The 20,627-nt window shown below is 39.7% G+C and overlaps 1 protein-coding gene across 12 annotated transcripts in view; it reads left to right on the top strand.

Moving 5' to 3' along the window:
• The window catches only part of LEO1 (LEO1 homolog, Paf1/RNA polymerase II complex component), an 81,699-nt gene that overhangs the window by 26,460 nt on the left and 34,612 nt on the right, over positions 1-20,627 (top strand). For 11 of the 12 annotated variants that reach the window (XM_060294248.2, XM_060294246.1, XM_060294245.1 and 8 more), the window contains one exon: positions 19,244-19,999. In XM_060294248.2, coding sequence (XP_060150231.1) covers positions 19,244-19,999 — 756 coding nt within the window. Of the gene's footprint in view, positions 1-6,076; positions 6,180-19,243; positions 20,000-20,627 lie in introns of those variants that run through there. The other variant, XM_030850326.2, reaches the window with a different exon arrangement.

Below are 20,627 nucleotides of genomic sequence, written 5' to 3' on the forward strand. Positions count from 1 at the left end.
AAATACAGTGTACCTCCTTTTGGTAATCCTTCTCTGGATTAGATGAAATAAACTGAGGGCCAGAAACTGCCTGCATGTAGGGTTCCCACCCTATGGTGAGATGATATCCCTGCATTTATGTTGTGTTTTCACATGGTGCTAAAACAACCAGTTGAGTAAGGAAATCTAGTGAAGAGATGTAATGAGCAGTTTTACTGTAAAGTGAAATGTTCAGTTATCTTTTGTGTTTTGTGTTTGCCGAATCTGTTTTAGTGATTCCTTCTGATTTGTAAAAATATTGGTTGGCACGGGAGCCTGTAAATCTCCTTTTTTCTCTCTTTGGTTATATTGTTGGAGTGTTTTCTCATTTTTGTTTCAACATTCCCCCCTACCTTTAGTACTATTTTATTATGTTCTTTTTTAAAAAATGTTTTTTTCATGCTTTTCTCTTGTAGATGATTCCTCCTTTCCCTTTGTCTCATTAATATATTTTTCCTTCTTTTCTCTCCTTCCTCATCCTGCTCATTTCCAGTTTCTTTGGTATCCTTGCTGCAGATCACTTTACTTATTCAGCGGCCTGTACTAACATCCACACCCACAACGCCCCCTCCCCCACTTGTGTCCTCCTTTCTTTGTTCCTTCTAATTCCTTCCCCCAGTAGCTGATGTTCCGGCTTTTCTAGTGCCGTGTGCACCGATCTCATCTGGTCTGCGGCTTAGGTCTTTTAAGGACACGGCTTCCTGGTAACCCTTAAACTTCCGGGAGGAACCTAAATCCTACCTATTCAAGGAAGCCAGTGCCTAAACCTAACCCTAGATTCAAGAGAAAAGGTTTCAAAAGGACAACCTTAGCTTCAGTACTAAGAAATAGTTAGTGACTCACTATCTTTCTTGTTCATTTTTCTCAACACAAGTGCCAATTTTCATAGGAAGTATACTGGGACATTTTCCAAGTTCATATTTGCCTGTCCAAACTCTCGTTTGCATAGGGAACAGTTATTCACTAGTTCTTTGGAGTTGACATTTGAATCTTATAAAAGTGAGTTAGATTAATGATACTGAGAAGAAAAAGATTGGCAAAAGGCTGTGCTATCATTTTGAAAAACAGCTGAAATTGTATTGTGAGATGTATATTTCTGTCTTTTCTTGTCCATCTTCCACCAAAATGCAAGCTTCTGAGAAAAGACACTTGGTCTATTTTGTTCTCTGTTGTATCTCCAGTGCCTAGAATAGCTTCTGGCACAGAGAAGGCACTTAAATCCTCATCGGATGAGTGAATGTATCAGGTAGTCTATTAGTTTTGTTTCCATCTCAGTCTGTTCTCTCACGGAGACTTCTGTCCTCTTGTTGCAATCTGGACCAGCATCCCTCTAGGCCTGCAGGCCTAACTATCATCTTGGTATCCTTCTCCCTGTGGCCAATCTTGGGTTTCCTGCCTCTAAACCTTTTCTATTCCTTGGTTTAGTCCTTCTTTTTTGGTGGACCACATTCATCAATTGTACAATTTTTGAATAACTCTTCCAATTGCTATTGCTGTGTAACAAACAACCTCAAAACTTAGTGGCACTCTTCCACAACACTTATTTATTATCTCCTGGTTTCTGTGAGATAGGAATGCAGGAAAGGCTCAGCTGGGCACTGGTGGCCTGCAGACTGGAGCTGGAACTGCAGGAGGTCTACAGAAGCTGAGGGCTGGTCATACATCTCTATGTAGTTTGTCTGCATGGGCTAGTTGGGCTTCTTCACAGCATGGCAGCCTCAGGACTGTTGGACTGCTTACATACAGGCTGGCTTCCACTGAATCTCATTATTCTTCCCTAGTACTAAATGATAGCTTGGGGAGAATAAGATTCTAGAATGGATTATTTTCTTTCAGGACTTCGTAAGCAATTCTCCATTGTTTTATAACTTTCAGAATTGTGGAATGTCATTAAATTCCAGATCCTCTATATGTCAGCTGATTTTTCTCTCTACAAGTGTTTAGAATAATCTCTTTATCACCAGTGTTCTGGAACTTCACGTGAATCAAGGAATAGATTTGATAAACTAACTGAAGTCTTGCTTGGTTGAATTTTAAGTTCCGCTCAATTTTATGTCCCGATAACTGGGTTTCCTCCCATTACTTCATTATTCTAGCTTGAATCATTCTGTCTGTCTTAGTCTATTCTCACTATTAATAACAAAATACCAAGACTGGGTAGCTTATAAATAACAGAAATTTATTTCTCACAGTTCTGGAGGCTGAGAGGTCCAAGATCAAATAGCCAACATGATTGCATTCTGGTGAGAGCCCTCTTCCTGGTTCATAGCCAGAGACTTCTCACTGTGTCCTCACATGGTAGAAAGGGCTGAAGAGTTCTGTGGGGTCTTTTAAAAATAAGACTACTAATCCTTTTTAAATTACCTAATCACCTCCTAAAGGTCCCACCTCCTAATACCATCACTTGAGCATTAGGATTTCAACATGAACTTTGGGGGACACAAACATTCAGACCATAGTACTAAGAAACCTTTCCTGACTAACTTCCAGGGATATTAATCATTTTCTGTTTCCCATTCTTCAGCACGTGAATATAGTTTATAATTTATTTCTAAAACTTTAATTCTTCAGATGTTTTAGAGATTTGTTTCATTTCTCCCAGGCTCTTCTGTATATATGAAAAAAAATCATGTTTGCTATTATTTTTATATCCCTATAGCACCCATTGCAGGGACTCAGTTAAGGCAGATAATTGAATGCTCTGCATCTTCCAAGAAATGAGCTGCCCCGTTGTTCACTTACTGCTGTAGAGAAAGACCTCGGGACTTCTCCTTCTCTTTAGTTCAGATCAATCTGCCCCTTCTAAAAGCTAGCTCCTTCCACAAAGTACTCAGAAATAAGCCACATGATCCTCCCATGGAGTAGCAGTTTACCATAAATGGAGTGAATTTGCAGTTAATGTATTGTTTAATCAAGCTGTTGTTTTTCCTCTAAGTCTTTATGTTATACAATTTTTTTGTTTTGTTTTGCGGTACGCGGGCCCCTCACTGTTGTGGCCTCTCCCGTTGTGGAGCACAGGCTCCAGACGCGCAAGCTCAGCGGCCATGGCTCACGGGCCCAGGCGCTCCGCGGCATGTGGGATCTTCCCGGACCGGGGCACGAACCTGTGTCCCCTGCATTGGCAGGCGGCCTGTCAACCATTGCGCCACCAGGGAAGCCCCCAAGATGTTATACAAATTTTTAAAACACATATTCCTGTTTTAAAACTTGGTGTAAGCATAGATTTCAGACATTTTAAAGATATTTAGTTACCTTATAAAAGTGTTTGTACACTAATTGTGTCGTGTTATACTCTATTGTGTTAATCAACCTAGTTGAATCTTTGTTTTTTGACTGGGGGTATTGATCACTATTTTGAGGATCTTATGAAGGCAGAACATGGGAAAAAGACAAACTCTCAAAAACTGGGAAAAATGATAAAGCTACCCTGGAGATGTTTTATCCAGTTACACACTTAACATGAAATTCTCCATCCCTGAGAGCAAAGCAAGAGATTATCTTAATACCCAAAGTTAAATTAGTAAAACACAAACCCAATAGGATAAACTTCTCCATCTCTGGTAGTAAATGAAAAGGTGATTTTAACACTCTAAACATCAATGATAGTGATCTGGGTGTAACCTCAAGCAAGCAGTACCAGAAAATGATTGTGATTGATTTAGTTGAAATCTATTTGAATGTATTATATCCTGTCTGAAGAAAGACAACTTGAAGAGCAGTGGTCAGCACAAAGTATAGCAAAAACAAAGAACCAGAAGTTATTTGTTTTGCACTATTCCTATGGGATAAACACATTAATTCTGCTAGTCAAGAATATGGTTAGGGTGATTCAGCAGGCCTCACTGTAATTCAATTTGTTAAGATTTAATCAATGCTTTTTTTTTTTTTTTTTGGCTGTGTTGGGTCTTTGTTGCTACGTGCAGGCTTTCTCTAGTTGCGGTGAGCGGGGGCTACTCTTCGTTGCAGTGCACAGGCTTCTCATTGCGGTGGCTTCTCTTGTTGCAGAGCACAGGCTCTAGGCGTGTGGGCTCAGTAGTTGTGGCTTGTGGGCTCTAGAGCACAGGCTTAGTAGTTGTGGTGCATGGGCTTAGTTGCTCCATGCATGTGGGATCTTCCTGGCCCAGGGATCGAACCTGTGTCCCCTGCATTGGCAGGCGGATTCTTAACCACTGTGCCACCAGGGAAGTCCTCAATGCACTTTTCAAGGATAGTATTCCAAATGAAAATGAAACTGAATCACAATCAAATAGAATACATGTTTTTCCAGTATTCCAGAAAGTTTTAACATGATCCCATCTACCTACTCTTACATCATCCACTTTATACACAATAGCTCTAGGATAACATACTCAGTCCCACTTCTTATCCATTTGAACCCTGTCAGTCACTCCCATTTGCAACAAAAATATATCTCATAACCTCCAAACTAAAAATATACTGTTGCTTGTCCAAGATCAAAACCCTCATATTGAAAACAAACCAACCAACCAACCAACCCTTACCTGGGCTAATCAGGTAAGATCTTAACACAGGATGTACATTTTTAAAAAAAATTTTATTTATTTTTGGCTGCATTGGGTCTTTGTTGCTGCATGAGCTTTCTCTAGTTGAGGTGAGCGGGGGCTACTCTTTGTTGCGGTGTGCGGGCTTCTCACTGCAGTGGCATCTCTTGTTGTGGAGCACAGGCTCTAGGTGCACAGGCTTCAGTAGTTGTGGCATGTGGGCTCAGCAGTTGTGGCTCACAGGCTCTAGAGTGCAGGCTCAGTAGTTGTGGCGCACGGGCTTAGTTGCTCCGAGGCATGTGGGATCTTCCCAGACCAGGGCTCGAACCCGTGTCCCATGTTTTGGCAGGCGGATTCTTAACCACTGTACCACCAGGGAAGCCCCAGGATGTACATTTTTGACAACTAAAAATTTAAGCTTCCTAAAAACGATCTAGTTGTTTAACATGTGCAAGTCACTTCATTTCTTTGAGCTTCTGTAAAGCAAGAGGGTTTATCTAGCACTGACCTATTATGAAAATTCTATTACTGTCAGATTTTACAAGGTACAAGTATAGCCACATTTCCTAGCAAAATTAAACTTTTTCCCGAAAAAATAAACAAGCCAATGGAACCCTCTGAATAGTGTTTCTCTAGCTGCAAGCTGCAACCCATTCGTAAATCACGAAATCAATTTAGTGGATGCACCACCTGTCAGCATTAAAAACAAGCTGAAATAGAATAAAAGAATAGGAAATCTCAGACTGCATCTTAGTAATCAGTATTGTTTTGTGAATTATTTATTTCAATTTTATACATAAAAGTGTATACCGGCTTAGGATGGGACAATTTTGATGTTTGAAATACACTGCTCTAAAGCTGCAGTTGTTAAAGAGTGGACCGAAGAAGACCCTTTTGGGTGTACGAGAGGCCCTCCCTTTCCCAATCACATACATACGTGTGTTAGGTCTGATTTTCTTCATAAGCTTCAACCAAAACCTTTCTCAAAAGATTGAATATAGAAGCAGGTATGAGAATTCATCTGTCTTCATTTGAGACAGACACTAAAGATATTTTGAAAACTAAAACAATTCCACTCAATTTTTTTTGGTTTTGTTTTAGAAAAAATACAGTCGGTTAAAATTTTTAAATGCTATTTATGTTTATTTTTTTTAAACGAGTTTTAAAAATTTCTGCCTTAATTACTATTACAGTAAATAGCAATAGATATAACCCACAGAAACAAAAGCACTTTGGAGTTTGCAACAATTTGAGAACCCCCTGATCAATACGAAACAAAGGACTTCAGGCCTGACTCCTGGCAGGTTTAACACGGTCCCAGGCCCACTGGGGAGCCCCCAGCTGCGGCCCGCTCCACTGATACCCAGACCGGGTGTACCCCGATGAGAATCCTCACGAATAAGAACAGATATTGACGAAAGGGCAGGGTTGCTGACGTAAGAGAGCCGAGAAGTGCAGCTTCACTGCGCACGCTATACTATGTAGCTGAAAAGCTAAAAGATTTTTAGCGAATCTTTGCGACACTGTCGCGTTTCGTTGGTTCCGTGCCGTAAAGACAGCGGCGGAGCCGCCCCCGGTGAAGACAGCTGACGTGCGCGGCAATGGCGGATATGGAGGATCTATTCGGGAGCGACGCCGACAGCGATGCTGAGCGTAAAGGTGGGGTCATCTGGGCTTGGGTGGAGGCGAGAGTGGCGGGGCTTCTGCGGCGGGAGCTCAACAGCGGTCCGGTTCCGGGTCTGCGAGCGCTCCGGCGCCGCGGGCGAGTGATGGCTCTTCCTGCACTCCTGCCCCAGCTCCCCCTGCACTCCCGGCGGTGTCAGCCTCCTCCCGGAGGGCGGGAATGAAGTGACAGACGCAGAGTGTGTACCTCGAGGTTTTTGGTGTCCATGGAGCAAGCCGTGCCTGGGAGCGTGTGGAGCGAAGGGGGCGCGGGGCAGGGGTGGAGGCCGGGCAAGCCAGCGCAGCCGGAGGAGGAACCTTTGAGTCCTGCTCTGTCCTGCCTTGCACAGGCCAGCGCAGAGTAAGGGCTCTTGTGAATGAATGGAAATTAGGTGTTCAGGAACATGGGGATGGGATGGGCGAATTTGCATAGGGGCTCAGAATGCCCTCTTGAATGAAACCAGAGCGTGGCGTGTTGGGGAGTTTGAGATGTCTGGGTGAGGAGATTGGGACGGATACCGAGGTAGGGCTGCATGTAGGCGTTACACGCAGAAGATAATGTGTCCTCCGAGAGCCTGTGCAGAAACTCTAGATAATTTCTTGAGTCGGTGGTATTAGATTGGGGAGCGTAGGAGGTCTGTGTTTGGAGAGAAGGGATGAAGGATTTGATGCAGAAATGAATTAGTGAGTGTATGTTTATGGTGCAAGGAAGTCTTTCTGGCACAGAGTGGGTATTTGAGTTTGAAATATGAATAGGAGAGATTTGAAGTCAGAAGGGGCCCAAGACCAAGTTCAGAATTGTTGCGAGTCCCCAGGCTCAAAGTAATGTAGTACCTACTTTTTTCCTTAGCATAGTGCATTATCGTGGTTGTTTTTTTCTTTCTCCAGCTTCAGTTTATTAATATTTTTTAGAGTATAGTTAAGGGAGCACCAGGTGGAAGTCTAGTGTGAGGGCTCTACCAGGATGGACATCCAGAATGTTCTTTCTAGTCAGGATGTCTGGAAGTATAGAGCCCAGTATATTCTTGTTCCACTCACTTTGCTGTTGTTTTCCTTTCCCCTTCATCTGTACTTGTCCGTATCCCGTTCACCCTTCAAGGCACAGAACCATGTGAACCCTCCCGTGACTCACTTCCATGAAGTTGTTCATTCAGCATTTATAGATCCCCTGTCATGTTTCAGCTACTTTGCTAGATGTAGGGGATATAATGATGAAAAGATTGTCCTCCCCCCGCCCGCCCTCAGCTTATGTCAGTGCTTAATGCATACTTGATAAATAATTGGATGGGTAGAAGCAATAGTAGAGGTACCCTGCAGTGCTTTCCCATTGCAAACTCAGGGTATGGGGAAGTGATGTATGGAGATGGTTGCTTCTCTGGGCTTCATGTTTTACCTTCTTGTAAGTCTACTGCTGTATTCTTCTCTCTTACCATTAAATTATAGAACTCTCTAGGATTTACTTCCAAATCTGTCCTTGAAGGTTGCTGTTGGTCCTGAACTTAGGATGGATGTGGCAAGGTAACTCCTGTTATATCATCATATTTAATTATTTCCCTGGGCTAAGACAGACGTAGAAAATAACTACACTTGACAGATTTCTTGGTATAACAGTGGGTAGAATTCCTACCTAGGCCCAGTGTGTTTCTTTCATGTATAAATGTGCCAGGTCGTCTTTAATTTCTTTCAACAATGTTTTGTAGTTTTTATTGTATAAGTCTTGCACTTCCTAGGTTAAATTTATTCCTAAATATTTCATTTTGGATACTGTTGCAAGTGGAATTGTTTTCTTAATTTTATTCTTGGATTGTTCATTGCTAATTATAGAAATACAGCTGATTTTTGTTTGCTAATTTTGTATCCTGCAACCATGTGTAATATATTAGCTCTAATAGTTGTTTGGGGTGTGTGTGTATTCTTTAGGATTTTCTACATGTAAGATCATGTCATCTGTGAGTAGAGATGGTTTTACTTCTTCCTTTCCAATTTGGATGCCTTTTATTTCTTTTTCTTGATTAATTACCCCAGCTAGAACTTTCTGTATAATGTTGAATAGAAGGGTGAGAGTGGACATCTTTTTCTTTTTCCTAATCTTTGGGAAAAAGCATCCATTTCTTTACCACTACATATGATGTTAGCTGTGGGTTTTTTGTAGATGCCCTTTATTACGTTGAGATAATTACCTTCGATTCCTAGTTTGTTGAGTCGTTTTATCATGAAAGGGTGTTGAATTTTATCAAATGTCTCTTCTGCATCAATTACGATGATCAAAATTTTTTCCTTTATTAATATTGTGTTTCATTTTGATTTTTAGATGTTGAATCAGTCTTGTATTCCTAGGGTAAATTCCACTTGGTCATGGTGTATATCCTTTTAATATGTTGTTGGATTTGGTTTGCTAGTATTTTGATACTATTTTTGCATACATATTTATGAGAGATATTGGTCTGTGGTTTTCCTTTTTTGTGATTTTTTTCGTCTGGCTTTGGTATTGGGGTAATGCTGGCTTAGAATGTGTTAGGAAGTGTTCCCTTTACTCAAGTTTTTGGAAGAGTTTGAGAAGGATAGGGATTAATTCTTCTCTAAATGTTTGATAGGATTCACCAGTGAAACCATTTTGTCCTGGCTTTTCTTTGTTGGAAACTTTTTGATTACTGATTCAAACTCTACTTGTTATAGGCCTATTCAGATATTGTTTCATCTTGAGTCAGTTTTGGTAGATTGTGTATTTCTAGGAATTAATCCATTTCATCTAAATTATCTAATTGTTGGTATACAGTTGTTTATAGTGTTCTCTTTTAGTCTTATTTTCTGAAAAATTAGTAGTAAAATCCCCACTTCCATTCCTGGTTTTAGTAATTTGAGGGTTTTTTTTTTCCCTTGGTCAGCTTAGCTAAAGGTGTGTCAATCCTAAGTTTTTAAGGAATGAGCTTTTGGTTTCATTGATTCTATTATTTTTTCTGTATTTTGTTTATCTCTGCTCTAATCTTTATTATTTTTTTTCCTTCTGCTTGCTTTGAGTATAGTTTTCTTTTTCTAGTTCCTTAAAGTGAAAGGTTAGATTATCAGTTTGAGTTTTGTTTTTTTTTTTTTGTGGTATGCGGGCCTCTCACTGTTGTGGCCTCCCCCGCCGCGGAGCACAGGCTTTGGACGCGCAGGCCCAGCGGCCATGGCCCACGGGCCCAGCTTCTCCGCGGCATGCAGGATCCCCCCGGACCGGGACACGAACCCGCGCCCCCTGCATCGGCAGACAAACTCTCAACCACTGCGCCACCAGGGAAGCCCTGTTTTGTTTTTTAATGTATGTGTTTACAGCTACAAATTTCCTTTTTTAAAAAAATTAATTTATTTGTTTATTTATTTATTTATGGCTGCATTGGGTCTTCGTTGCTGCGCGTGGGCTTTCTTTAGTTGCGGCAGGCAGGGGCTACTCTTCGTTGCGGTGCACGGGCTTCTCATTGCGGTGGCTTCTCTTGTTGCGGAGCATGGGCTCTAGGTGCACAGGCTTCAGTTGTGGCTTGCGGGCTCTAGAGCACAACCTCAGTAGTTTTGGCACATGGGCTTAGTTGCTCCACGGCATGTGGGATCTTCCTGGACCAGGGATCGAACCTGTGTCCCCTGCATTGGCAGGCGGATTCTTAACCACTGTGCCACCAGGGAAGCCCTACAAATTTCCTTTTTAGCACTGCTTTCCCTGCATCCCTTAAGTATTGGTAGGCTTTGTTATCATTTTCATTCATGTCAAAATATTTTCTAATTTCTCTTGTGATTTCTTCTTTGCACCCTTGATTGTTTGAGTGCATTGTTTAATTTCCACATATTTGTGAATTTTCCAGATTTTTTTCTGTGATTGATTTCAGTTTCATTCTGTTGTGGTCAGAGAACATACCTTGTATTATTTTAGTCTTTTCAAATTTATTGAGACTTGTTTTGTGTCCTAAAATTATGGTCTGTCTTGGAGAATGTTGCATGTGCAGTTGGGAAGAATGTATATTCTACTGTTGAGTGGAGAGTTCTACTGATGTCTATTATGTCTGGTTGTTTTATAGCATTGTTCAAGTCCTCTGTTTCCTTACTGATCTTCTTTTTGTTCTGACCATTATTGAAAGTGGGGTATTTGAAATTTCCAGTTGTTACTGTTGAACTATTTCTTCCTTCAATTCTGTTGGTGTTTTTTTTTTTCTTTTGGTGCATATACATATATATATATTTTTTATTGAAGTGTAGTTGATTTACAATGTTGTGTTAGTTTCTGGTGTACAGCACAGTGATTCAGTTATATATTATACATATATACATATACATATATATTACATAGTTTTTCATATTCTTTTCCATTATGATTTATTACAGGATATTGAATATAGTTCCCTGTGCTATGCAATAGGACCTTGTTGTTTATTCATTCTGTTGGGTTGGCCAAAAAGTTCGTTTGGTTAATGAATACATTTAATAAAGTTTTGGTGAAAATGAAAAATGTGTGTTTTATTTTTACTTAGAACCGAATGAACTTTGTGGCCAACTCAGTGTATATAATAGTTTGCATCTGCTAGTCCCAAACTCTCAATCCAATCCTCTCCCACCCCCACTCCCCCTTCGCAACCACAGGTCTGTTCTCTATGCCTGTGAGTCTTTTTCTGTTTCATAGATAAGTTCATTTGTGTCATATTTTAGATTCCACACATAAGTGATATCCTATGGTATTTGTCTTTTTCTTTCTGACTTACTTCACTTAGTAGGATTATCTCTAGGTCCATCCATGTAGCTGCAAATGGCATTATTTCATTCTTTTTTTATATTCCATTGTGTATATATGTGTGTGTGTATACATAAATATGATATTTATATATATATCACATATATATATGTCTCTCACATCTTCTTTATCCATTCTTCTATCTATGGACGTTTAGGTTGTTTCCGTGTCTTGGCTATTGTGAACAGTGCTGCTATGAACATAGGAGTGCATCTATCTTTTTGAATTATAGTTTTGTCCGGATATTTGCCCAGGAGTAGCATTGCTGGATCATATGGCCACTCTGTTTTTAGTTTTTTGAGGAACCTCCATACTGTTCTCCATAGTGGCTGCACCAATGTACTTTCACACCAACAGTGTAGGAAGGTTTCCTTTCTCCACACCCTCTCCAGCATTTGTTATCTGTAGACTTTTTTTTTTTTTTTTGCGGTACGCGGGCCTCTCACTGTTGTGGCCTCTCTCGTTGCAGAGCACAGGCTCCGGACGCGCAGGCTCAGCGGCCATGGCGCACGGGCCCAGCCGCTCCGCGGCATGTGGGATCTTCCCGGACCGGGGCACGAACCCGTGTCCCCTGCATCGGCAGGCGGACTCTCAACCACTGCGCCACCAGGGAAGCCCATCTGTAGCCTTCTTTAATGATGGCCATTCTGACTGGTGTGACGTGGTACCTCACTGCAGTTTTGATTTGCATTTCTCTAATAATTAGCCACGTTGAGCATCTTTTCATGTTCCTGTTGGCCATCTGTATGTCATCTTTGGAGAAATGTCTGTTTAGATCTTCTGCCCATTTTTTGATTGGGTTGTTTGTTTTTTTGTTATTGAGTTGTATGAGCTATTGGTATATTTTGGAAATTAAGCGCTTGTTGGTCACATCAATTGCAAATATTTTCTCCCAGTCTGTATGTTGTCTTTTCATTTTGCTTATGGTTTCCTTTGCTATGCAAAAGCTTGTAAGTTTGATTAGGTCCCATTTGTTTATTTTTGCTTTTATTTCTATTGCCTTGGTAGACTGACCTAAGAAAACATTGGTACGATTTATGTCAGAATTTTTTGCCTGTGTTCTCTTCTAGGAGTTTTATGGTGTCATGTCTTATGTTTAAGTCTTTAAGCCATTTTGAGTTTATTTTTGTGTACGGTGTGAGGGTGTTGTAACTTCATTGATTTACATGCAGGTGCATATATGTTTTAAATTATATCTTCATGTTGGATTGACCCTTTTATCATTTTATGATGTCCTTTTTTGTCTTTTGTAACAATTTTTCTTAAGACTTATTTTGCCTGATATTAGTATAACTACTAATATAGTTATACTATATAAACAGTATAACTACTGTTATACTGTCCTGTGGACAGCATATAGATGGATCTTTTTTAAAAAAAAATATTTATTTATTTTTGGCTGCGTTGGGTCTTTGTTGGTGCATGCGGGCTTTCTCTAGTTGCAGGGAGCAGGGGCTGTTCTTTGTTGCAGTGCGTGAGCTTCTCATTGCGGTGGCTTCTCTTGTTGCAGAGCACGGACTCTAGGCGCATGGGCTTCAATAACTGTGGCTTGTGGGCTCTAGAGTGCAGGCTCAGTAATTGTGGTGCACAGGCTTAGTTGCTCCGCGGCATGTGGAATCTTCCCGGACCAGGGCTCGAACCTGTGTCCCCTGCATTGGCAGGCGGATTCTTTAACCACTGTGCCACCAGGGAAGTCCCAGGATGGATCATTTTTTAAATTCATGCTGCCAATTTCTGCCTTTTCATTGGAGAAGTTGATTTATTTATGTTTAAAGTAATTACCAGTAAGAAGGACTTCTGCCATTTTGATGTTTGTTTTCTATGTCATGTTTTTTCTTCCTCAATTCTTCTTATTACTGTCTTCCTTTATGACTGCTTTTTCTGTAGTGTACTGTTACAATTCCCTTCCTGTTTCTTTGTATATTTTTAGTTTTAGTAACTTTCTTAATGGTTACTCTGGTGACTACAATTAATCTTAATTTCTAACAATCTAGTTTGTATTAATACCAACTTAATTTCAATAGTATACAAAAACTTTTTTTCTATATAGCTTCGTCCTCTCAACTTTTTATTGTTGTCACAAGTTACATCTTTATACACTGCCCAGTGATGTAGATTTATAATTATTGTTTTATACAATTGTCTTTTAAGTTAAATCTTATGAAAAAAGAGGAGTCACTAACTACAAATTCATTAATACTGACCTTTATACTCACCTATTTAGTTACCTTTACTGGTGTTCTTTATTTCTTCTTGTGGATTCAAGTTACTGCCCATTGTCCTTTCATTTCGGCCTGAAGGAGTCCCTTTAGCATTTCTTGTAGGGCACTGGCAACAAACTCTAAATTTGTTTTTATTGAGGTGAGATTTACATAACATAAAATTTACCATCTTATTTTATTTTTATTAAGGTATAATTGACATACAACATTAGTTCCATGTGTACAACATAATGATTTGATATTTATACATATTGTGAAATGATCACCACAGTAAGTCTAGTTAACATTTGTCACCATACCTTGTTACAGAATTTATTTTACTGTGATGAGAACTGTTAAAATCTACTCTCTTAGCAACTTTCAAATATGCAATACAGTCTATTAACTGTAGTCATCATGCTGTATATTACATCCCCATGACTTATTTTTTGTATAACTGGAAGTTTGTATCTTCTGACTCCCTTCACCCATTTTGCCCACCTCTCCCCCTTCCCTCATTTATTCTCTGTATCTATGAGCTTTGTTTTTTTAGATCCCACATATAAGTGATATCATATATACGGTATTTGTCTTCCTCTGTCTGCTTATTTTACCTAGCATAATGCCCTCAAGATCCATGCATGTTGTTGTAAACAGCAAGATTTCCTTCCTTTTTTCTTTGGCTGTGCCACATGGCTTGTGGGATCTTAGTTCCCCAACCAGGGATTGAACCCAGGCCCCCTGCCATGGAAGTGCCCAGTCCTAACCACTGGACCACCAGGGAATTCCCAAGCTTTCCTTCTTTTTTATGGTTGAATAATATTCCATTATATATATATGTCATATTTACAGTGGCATGAATAGTATTTTATTGTATATATACACCACATTTTCTTTGTCCATTTATCTCTAGATGCACACTTAGGTTGTTTCCATATCTTGACTATTGTAAGTAATGCTGCAATGAACATAGACATGCATATATCTTTTCAAATTAGTATTTTTGTGTTCTTTGGGTAAATACCCAGAAGTGGAATAGCTGGATCATATAGTAGTCCTGTTCTTTTTCTGAAGCATTTCCATAATGTTTTCCATAGTGACTGCAGCACTTTACAATCCCACCAACAATTACAAGTGTTCCCTTTTCTCCACATCTTCTCCAACACTTGTTACTTCTTGTCTTTTTGAAAATAACCATTCTAACTGTGGTTTTGATTTTCATTTCTCTGATTAGTGATGTTGAGCATCTTTTTATGTACCTGTTGGCCATCTGTCTTTTTTAGGAAAGTGTCTATTCAGGTTTTCTGCCCATTTTTTAATTGTATTGTTTGTTTGTTTGCTATTGAATAGTATGAGTTCTTTACATATTTTGTATATTAACCCTTTATCAGATATATGATTTGCAAATATTTTATCCCATTCAGCAGGTTGCCTTTTCATTTTTGTTTTGTTTTGTTTTGCGGTACACTGGCCTCTCACTGTTGTGGCCTCTCCCGTTGTGGAGCACAGGCTCCAGACGCGCAGGCTCAGCGGCCATGGCTCACGGGTCCAGCCGCTCCGCAGCATGTGGGATCCTCCCGGACCGGGGCACGAACCCGTGTCCCCTGCATCGGCAGGCGGACTCTTAGCCACTGCGCCACCAGGGAAGCCCTGCCTTTTCATTTTGTTGATGGCTTCCTTTGCCGTGTAGAAGCTTTTTAGTTTGATGTGTCACACTTGTTTATTTTTGCTTTAGTTGCCTTTACTTTTGGTGTCAAATCCAAAAAATGATAACCAAGACCATGTCAAGGAGCTTACTGCCTGTTTTCTTCTAGGAGTTTTATGGTTTCACGTCTAAAATTTAAGTCTAATCCATTTAGAGTTAAATTTTGTATATGGTGTAAGATAGTGGTCCAGTTTCATTATTTTGCATGTTGCTGTCCAGTTTTCCCAACACCATTTATTGAAGAGACTATCCTTTCCCCATTGTGTATTCTTGGCTTGGTTCCTTTGTTGTAAATTAATTGACCATATATGTGTGGGTTTATTTCTGAGCTCTTTATTCTGTTCCATTGATTTTTGTGTCCGTAATACAGTTTGAAATCAAGGGCATGATGCCTTCAGCTTTATTCTTTTATCTCAAGATTGCTTTGGCTATTTGGATTTTTTTTTGTTCCATACAAATTTTAGAATTTTTTGTTCTATTTCTGTGAAAAAATGCCATTGGAAGTTTTATAGGGATTGTGTTCAATATGTAGATTGCTTTGGGTAGTATGGACATTTTAACAGTATTGATTCTTCCAATCCATGAGCGTGGAATACCTTTCCATTTATTTGTATCTTCTTCAGTTTCTTTCATCAGTGTTTTCAGCGTACAGGTCTTTCACCTTTTTGGTTAAATTTATTCCTAAGTATTTTACTTTTTTTGATACAATCGTTAATGGGATTGTTTTCTTAATTTCTCTTTCATATAGCTCATTATTAGTGTATAGAATCACAACTGTATATTGATTTTGTATCCTGAAACTTTATTGAATTTATTTATTAGTTCTAACAGTTTTCTGGTGGAGTCTTTAGGATTTTCTATATATAATATCATGTCATCTGCAAATAGTGACAGTTCTACTTCTTTTCAGTTTGGTTGCAGAATATGCCATTTTTTTCTTTCTCTAGTTGTGGCACATGGGCTCCAGGATGCATGGACTCTGTAGTTTGCAGCATGCATGCTCCCTCATTGAGGCGCACGAGCTCGGTAGTTGTGGCGCGAGGGCTTAGTTGCCCTGTGGCATGTGGGATCTCAGTTTCCTGAGCAGGGATCATACCCGAGTCTCCTGTATTGGAAGGTGCATTCTTTACCACTGGACCACTGGGGAAGTCCCTGAATATGTCATTTTTAAGTGAACAATTCAGTGGTATTTAGTACCTTTAAAATGTTGTGTAGCCACTATCTCTGTCTAGTTCTGAAACATTTTCATCACCTCAAAATAAAACGCCATACCCATTAAGTAGTTACTTGCCATTTGCTCCCTTTGCTAGCCCCCATGAACCATCAGTCTGCTTTCTGCATTTATGGATTTATCTATTCTGGACATTTCATACAAATGGAATCATAAAACATGTGGCTTTTTTTTTTTTTTTTTTTGCTGCGCCTCGCAGCTTGTGGGATCTTAGTTCTCCAACCAGGGATTGAACCCGGGCCCTTGGCAGTGAGAATGTGGTGCCCTAACCACTGGACCACCAGGGAATTCCTAACATGTGGCCCTTTGTGTCTGATTTCTATCTCTTACCATCATGTTTTTGAAGTTCATCCACATTGTAGTATGTATCAGTACTTCATATCTTTTTAATGACTGAATAGTATTCCACTCTGTGTATATATCCCAATTTGTTTATCCAGCTGTTCATGGACATTGGGTTATTTCCATCTTTTGACTTTTAAATAGTGATGCTATTTGTGTACAAGTACTTGTGTGAGTGCCTGTTTTCAGTTCTTTTGGGTATATATATAGGAGTGGAATTGCTGAGTCATATGGTAATTCTTTGTTTTACTTTTTGAGAAACAACCAAACCATTTTTTATAGCAGCTGGACCATTTTAAATTACCACTAGCAGTGTTTGAGTGTTCTATTTCTTCATATCCTTGCCAATACTTATTTTACTTCCTCCCCACCCTGCTCTTTAAAATACAGCCATTGCTGTTGGTGTCTAGTGATATCTAATTGTGGTTTTGATTTCCATTTCCTAAAGGCTAATGATATTGAGGCTAATGATACATCTTTTCATGTACTTGTTTCATTTGTGTAACTATGCAGAAATGTCAATTTTTCAAATGGGTTTTTGTCTTTTGGTTGTAAACATTCTTTATATATTCTGGATACTATACTGTAAGTATATACATATACTTGACAGATATATGGTTTGCAAATATTTTCTCCCATTCTGTAAGCTGTTTTTTCACATTCTTGATAATGTCCTTTCTTGCATAAAAGCTTTTCATTTTGAGGAAATCCAATTTATCTTTTGTTGTTGTTGCTCATAATTCCTTCATTTTTGAAGGATAGTTTTGCTGGATATAGAATTCTTGGTTGACAGTATTTCTTTCAGCACTTTGAATATTTCATACCACCGCCTCCTGGTTTTTATGGTTTCTGATGAGAAATCAACTGTTATCTTTATTGAAGATCCCTTTGTATGGGACCTGTTGCTTTGCTGCTTTCAGGATTTTTTCTTTGTCTTAGACAGTTGGATAATGATGTGTCTAGGTGTGGCTCTCTTTAACTTTATCCTACTTGGTATTTGTTGATCAACTTGTATGTGTACGTCGATGTCTTTCTTCAAATTTGGGAAGTTTTTGGCTATTATTTCTTCAAATATTCTTTCTGTCCCTTTCTCTTTTTTCTCTTCTTCTGGAACTCCCATTATGCATAGATTGGTACACTTGCTGGTTTCTCACAAGTCTTTAGACTTTTCATTTTTCTTCATTCTTTTCTCTTTTTGTTCACCAGACTGGATAATCTCAGTTGATGTATCTTTTTTTTTTTTTTTTTTTGTGGTACATGGGCCTCTCTCACTGTTGTGGCCTCTCCCGTTGCGGAGCACAGGCTCCGGACGCACAGGCTCAGTGGCCATGGCTCACGGGCCCAGCCGCTCCGCGGCATGTGGGATCTTCCCGGACCGGGGCATGAACCCACGTCCCCTGCATCGGCAGGCAGGCTCTCAACCACTGTGCCACCAGGGAAGCCCTCATTTGATGTATCTTAAAGTTTCCTGATTCTTTTTTCTTCCTACTCACATCTGCTGTTCAGTCCCTTTAGTGAATTTTTCATTTCAGTTATTGTACTTTCCAACTCCAGAATTTCTGTTCGGTTCTTTTTTTATAATATCTGTCTTTTTATTGATATTCTCTATTTTGTAAGACATCATTTTCATTGACTGGGCTTCTTCAGGGACGGTGTGTAGCCTTTTTTCATATGTATGGGCCATGCTTCCTTCTTTCTTTGCAGGCCTTATAATTTTTTGTTGATATATGGACATTTTGAATATTATAATGTGGTTACTCAGGACAGCACTCTCTTCCCCCCCCCCCAGCATTTGTTGTTGCTCTTTGTTGTAGTAGTTATTGTTTATTGACTCTTTTGAACTGATTTTGTAAAGTCTGCAGTCTGTTGTGTATAGCCACTAAAGTCTCTGTTCCATTAGCTTAGTGGTCAGCTAGTGATTGGACAGAGATTTCCTTAAATGCCACAAAAAGAAACAAAAACAATAACGAAAAACTCTCAGCCTTTGCAGGTTGGCTCTGTGTGTGTGTTAGGGCATGCTTTCAACACTCAACCAGGTTGTTTACAACCTGTGTCTTTGCCTTCATTTCCTGCTTGCACAGAGCCTGAAGGTCAGCTGGAAGTGAGAGTTTAGGGCCTTCTTGGTTCTTTCTTGAGCATGTGCACAGCCCTGGGCAAGTGCATGGCTTTTCAGGTCAGTAAGAATATGTGGGTGGTGTTTTTCCTTTTCTTTTCTTTTTTTTTTCGTTTATTGTGGAAACTTTTAAAAACCCTTGTATTTTGTCATTCCTCAGCCTTTTCTCCCAAGCTTTTTAGTTAGTCTGTTGTTTGCCTCAACTGCTTTCCATTTTCCCATACAGAGGCAACTAATACATTTGCCTGTAAATGTTTTTGACCAACACTCTCAGGTAGCTTCCTTAGCAACAAGAGAGTTCCAAGTTAGGTGAGATAAAGTCAAGCCTTTTGAGCCAGTCCTTTCAGTGATCCACCAGACAGATCAAAACTAACAACCATGATTCTTTGCAAATGAGGTGCCTTCTGCTTCCTCCATTAATGGTACATGCACCAGAAATTTGGGCTATTATTGTCAAGGTACCCTTGACCAAGGGGTGGGTTGGGGGTGGGGGGGTATGTTAAAACACCCCTTTTTTCTTACTGAGACTCAGCTTTTTTTTCTTGTTAAGCATTCTCCTGGTTGCTGCAACTTTTAGTTAGTTTCCAGAGTCTGAGAAAATAGATACTAACAGCTTTTGACAAGTTTTTTCATTGCTTTTATGTTGGGATGGACTTTTGGTGTTCCTTATTCTGCTTTTTTTGCTTACATCACCCTGTGTTTATATGATCCCATAGATTCTGATTCTGGATCAGGCTCAGATTCTGATCAAGAGAATGTTGCTTCTGGCAGTAATGCCTCTGGAAGTGAAAGTGATCAAGATGAAAGAGATGACTCAGGAAAACCAAGTAATAAGGAACTGTTTGGAGATGACAGTGAGGATGAGGGAGCTTCTCATCACAGTGGGAGTGATAATCACTCTGAAGGATCAGACAATAGATCAGAAGCTTCTGAGCGTTCTGACCATGAAGACAATGATCCCTCAGATGTAGATCAGCACAGTGGATCAGAAGCCCACAATGACGATGACGATGAAGGTCATAGATCAGATGGAGGGAGCCATCACTCAGAAGCGGAAGGTTCTGAAAAAGCACATTCAGATGATGAAAAATGGTGCAGAGAAGATAAAAGTGACCAGTCAGATGATGAAAAGATACAAAATTCTGATGATGAGGAGAGGGCACAAGGATCTGATGAAGATAAACTGCAGAATTCTGATGATGATGAGAAAATGCAGAACACAGATGATGAGGAGAGGCCTCAGCTTTCAGATGATGAGAGACAACAACTGTCTGAGGAGGAGAAGGCTAATTCTGATGATGAACGGCCAGCAGCTTCTGATAATGATGACGAGAAACAGAATTCTGATGATGAAGAGCGGCCACAGATGTCTGATGAGGAGAAAATGCAAAATTCTGATGACGAAAGGCCACAGGCCTCGGATGAAGAACACAGGCATTCAGATGATGAAGAGGAACAAGACCATAAGTCAGGTAATACATTTATGAGAACCATAATGGTTTAGTAGAAGCATTCAGGTACAGCAGGGGCTCATTTATTCTTTTCACGTTCCTACTTTTAGTACCCTGTTTTTTCTCTTCTGTCCCTCCATTTAGCCTTTTTTAACTCTATACATTTTGCCTTTAAACATTTTCCTAATCCATGTATTATTTCTCTCTATTCCCCTTCCATTTAATATATGATAGATCAGGAAGAAAAAAATTTAAAGAGGAAAGTCTTAGAGAAAGATGTATAGTGCTAAAGTAGCTAGATATCAAATAGTTAGTTCCATTTTTGTGGGTAACTAAGAGCACGCCTCAGGTGAGAAGAGATTTGCCTGGGCGAAAAAACCCAATACCATTGAACCTCCCCCATAGGGTAACTATAATGAGGTGTGAACACCAGGTTCCAGCTCAGTTTATTTGAGATCCAAAATTTCATCCTCCAGAGGTAATCAGGCTCCAAGGAGTTTGCTCAAACTAATCAAATTCACAGGAAACTATAAAAATTGAATTGCAAAATTGTTTGTTTCAAGAGCATCAATTATTTCTCTCTTATCATTGTATCCTTTCCTTTGGGGGAAAATCTACATTGGATGCCAAATTATAACAATCAGGAGGT

Source organism: Globicephala melas, chromosome 2, assembly GCF_963455315.2.
Source record: "Globicephala melas chromosome 2, mGloMel1.2, whole genome shotgun sequence".
NCBI classification, from domain to species: Eukaryota; Metazoa; Chordata; class Mammalia; order Artiodactyla; family Delphinidae; genus Globicephala; species Globicephala melas.